This window comes from Scardinius erythrophthalmus, assembly GCF_964197995.2.
Source record: "Scardinius erythrophthalmus genome assembly, chromosome: 1".
Taxonomy (NCBI): domain Eukaryota; kingdom Metazoa; phylum Chordata; class Actinopteri; order Cypriniformes; family Leuciscidae; genus Scardinius; species Scardinius erythrophthalmus.
In genome coordinates this window covers 563,701-567,003 of record NC_138221.1, presented here as the reverse complement: position 1 = coordinate 567,003, position 3,303 = coordinate 563,701, and the positions used below count along the sequence as shown (strand labels likewise).

Here is a 3,303-nt window from a genome sequence, read left to right as displayed (position 1 = left end):
ATGAAGCCTGTCTCATGTGTGATTGGATGGTGTTTGATGGGTGGAGCGAGAGATAGAGAGAATGAGAGAGAGAGATGACAGATGACAGAGAGATCAGACAGACACAAACTCCTCAGAAATGGACCTGGACGCTGCATCGGTCATGCTTTTGCTCTCAGGTACAGATGTGTGTCTTTATAAATACACTTAGCATGTTGGAGGTCAGTGAGATTAGTTAGTGTTTCTGAAAGAGTCTCTTCTGCTCACCAAGGCTGTGTTTATTTGATCAAAATTACAGTAAAAACAGTGAGAGATTATTACAAAACCATTACAGAAATAATTCTAGTATGCTGATTTGCTGCTCAAGACACATTTCTGATTATTATCAATGTTGAAAACGGTTGTGGTGCTTCAGGTTTTTGTGGAAGCTGACACATGTTATTCTTCAGGACTGTTTGATGAATAGAAAGTTAAAAAGAACAGCATTTATCTGAAATGGAATCTTTTGTAATATTATAACTGTCACTTTTGATGGATTAAATGTGTCCTAATGTTGCTGTCTGAAATGAAACCTTGCCAGTGATCTTCAGCTCGTCGTCTCCGCGTCAGTATGAGTTTGTGCCGAGGTCCGTGAACTGCACCGAAGCTCAGCGATACTGCCGTCAGAACTACCGTGATCTGGCCACTGTCAGCACCAGCGGAGACCTGAGCGATCTGCTGAGGATCACGAACGGAAACTTCTGGATCGGGCTGATGAAGACTCTCAGCACTGAATGGAGATGGTCTCTGGGCAATCCCACCTTCTACACCAATCAAAGTTCACTGTATCGCAACTGGGCGCCGAATCAGTCGAACGGAAGCATGGACTGCGCTTACATGAACCAGGACGGGCTGTGGCGTGTCGATGACTGCACAGCACGAAGGTCTTTCATCTGCTACAACGGTGAGAGGTTCACACGCAACAGAAACCATTCTGACAGTATTAAACTTTCATGCTCTCAATCATATCATATCACCAAATATTGGATTCAATCTTTTTGCTTTTCTGGTTTTCTTTCAATTAGCACATGTTTTGTGTTTCTTTGTTGATCTGATTAATCTTAGGTCTCATTGATCCGAGCTCATGCTCATCCATTTTTAAATGAAAAGAGTTCAATCAAGCTTATCCTCCTGAAAAACATCAGTTCAGATCAATGAGGCCTAGGATCAGTCAGATGCAAGATGAAACACAAAATCTGTGCTAATTGAAAGAAAAAACGCTGTCAAAAAATTGAACCCAATATTTGGTGACAATAAAGCATAAGGAGAGATTCATAAGCAATGTAAAAGGCGGGTCATTTTTGACCCGGAACACTAAATCAGGGTATTTTCACATGAAGTTGATTTTCTCTTGGCATGCAGGCACTAGTAAAGGGTTCGTCCCTGTGCAGCAGACGATGAGCTGGAGATCCGCTCAGAGCTTCTGTCGAGCGAATCATGTGGATCTGACCAGCGTGAGGAGCCAGAACGAGAACCAGCTGATTCAGCAGGTCATGAACACCAGTTCAGCCTGGATCGGCCTGTTCAGAGAAGCATGGGAATGGTCCGACAAGAGTCCCTCGACGTTCAGAAACTGGGCAACTGGTGAACCCGACGGACCCCTTGAAAACGCCACAGTGATGGTGTCCAGCGGATCGAGAAGGGGACAGTGGGAGGACTGGCCTTGTGACTCACTGTTTCCATTCGTCTGTTATGAAGGTGAGTCCATGCTTCAGAATTAGATGTATAACATTATTAGGGCTCTGTGAAAAATATAGATTTTGATGAATTGATATGGATTTTTAAATCAATCAAGAATCAATCTTTTAGAAGCTGTTTTCAGTTTATTCTTGAACAAAACTATTTTTGGACGATTATTGCCATCCAATAATACTTTAGATATGAAACATGAATGATAAACATGAATGAACACCAGAAGTGATGTACAGAACATGCGGGGGAATCAGATCTGTGTCAATGGCTCTTCCAGATCAGTTCACCCTCATCAAGCAGAACCTGAGCTGGGCTGAAGCCCTGAGATACTGCCGACAGAATCACCTGGATCTGGTGTCGGTCACCAGCGAGGAGATGGAGCGGCGCGTGAAGACCGTGGCCAGGAACGGCTCGACGCCGGCCGTGTGGATGGGTCTGCACCACTACTGCGCCATGGACATGTGGCTGTGGCTGCGCGGCGAGACGGTGTGCCACCAGAACTGGGCGGCGGGCGACGGCCGCGGGCCGCTAGACTGCAGTCGCGAGCGGAGAGTCGGAGCCATGCAGACGGCAGGAGATCAGCGCTGGGTCAGCCTTCCTCCAACACGCGCGCTCAACTTCATCTGCTCCAACTATGAGGACTGAGCGCCCAAACCTCGCTGGAAAAACCCAACCTCTTGAAACGGTTCATCGAATCTTTATAGGGTTAATATTACAATATGCTCTCATCAGTCTGTGTTTGTGGATAATCATGTTCAATTCTTTATTAAGTTCATGTACTTCAGTGAGACAGTAACTCTTGTTTTCTTTCACTCAGTTTTCCGCTGTTTTATTGGTGATATTTAGTGGGTTAATGTTAATCTGTGTGCTGAGACAGCTTTGAGATGTTTGTGATATGTACATCTATAATAAAATGATACACACTGTGTCACACAAAGGCAGCCTTTATTCATCATGAATGTGCATGCAGAGCGTTGTGTTTTGCGAAGGCTGTACAGATTTGGGTGAATACGATGGTGTTGGGATCAAATTGGGCCCCATTGGTTTCCATGCAATTCGCCAAAAACCAGCACTTTGAAAGACAGCAAAGATCCAGGTAAAAAAATAACCTTTATTGAAGCTTGTCTAATCTCTATGATTTGCCATTTGCTCTGTAAATATCCAGAGTACATGTCTAGTGAAGAGACCGCAGGATTCAGCAGAAATGAGTTCAGGGGGTTTACATAGTATTTGCATTCATGCGTATAGTTTAACAATCCACTATTAATAATCTCGTCATTTGCATATCTCTCCTTTACATCAGAGACCAACGAACAAGTCTTTGTTTGCGCTTTTACTTCGGCTCTCATGAGCACGTAATCCGCAACTTAGAGATTTACATGTTGTGTGCTTTAAACAGAATCTAAAAAGTGAGTTAAAGGGGCCGTTCATAAAAACATGAAACTTCGGGCATTATTTGCTCGCCCTCGGGTTGTTCCAAACCTCTATGCATTTCTTTCTTCTGATGAACACAAATGAAGACGGTCAAAGGTCCCCACTGACTTTTTTCTCCATACTGTGGAAGTCAATGGTAAAGCCACTGCCATGAGAAGC

At 44.1% G+C, this 3,303-nt stretch overlaps 1 protein-coding gene across 1 annotated transcript; it reads left to right on the top strand.

Annotated features, from left to right (window-relative positions):
- Nucleotides 1-339: 339 nt before the first annotated feature.
- Nucleotides 340-2,643, top strand: LOC308690840 (C-type mannose receptor 2-like). The gene is made up of 3 exons (XM_081365566.1): nt 340-922; nt 1,381-1,716; nt 1,988-2,643. The coding sequence occupies exons 1-3, from the start codon at nt 733-735 to the stop codon at nt 2,353-2,355; spliced, it is 894 nt and encodes a 297-aa protein (XP_081221692.1). The 5' UTR covers nt 340-732; the 3' UTR covers nt 2,356-2,643.
- Nucleotides 2,644-3,303: the final 660 nt, after the last annotated feature.

Bases quoted from the DNA above. Each gene is read 5' to 3' on its own strand.
- LOC308690840 (XM_081365566.1), top strand. From the start codon at position 733: ATGAAGACTCTCAGCACTGAATGGAGATGGTCTCTGGGCAATCCCACC. The intron at 923-1,380 runs GTGAGAGGTTCA...CTTGGCATGCAG, and splicing joins GTCTTTCATCTGCTACAACG to GCACTAGTAAAGGGTTCGTC. The intron at 1,717-1,987 runs GTGAGTCCATGC...TGGCTCTTCCAG, and splicing joins TCCATTCGTCTGTTATGAAG to ATCAGTTCACCCTCATCAAG.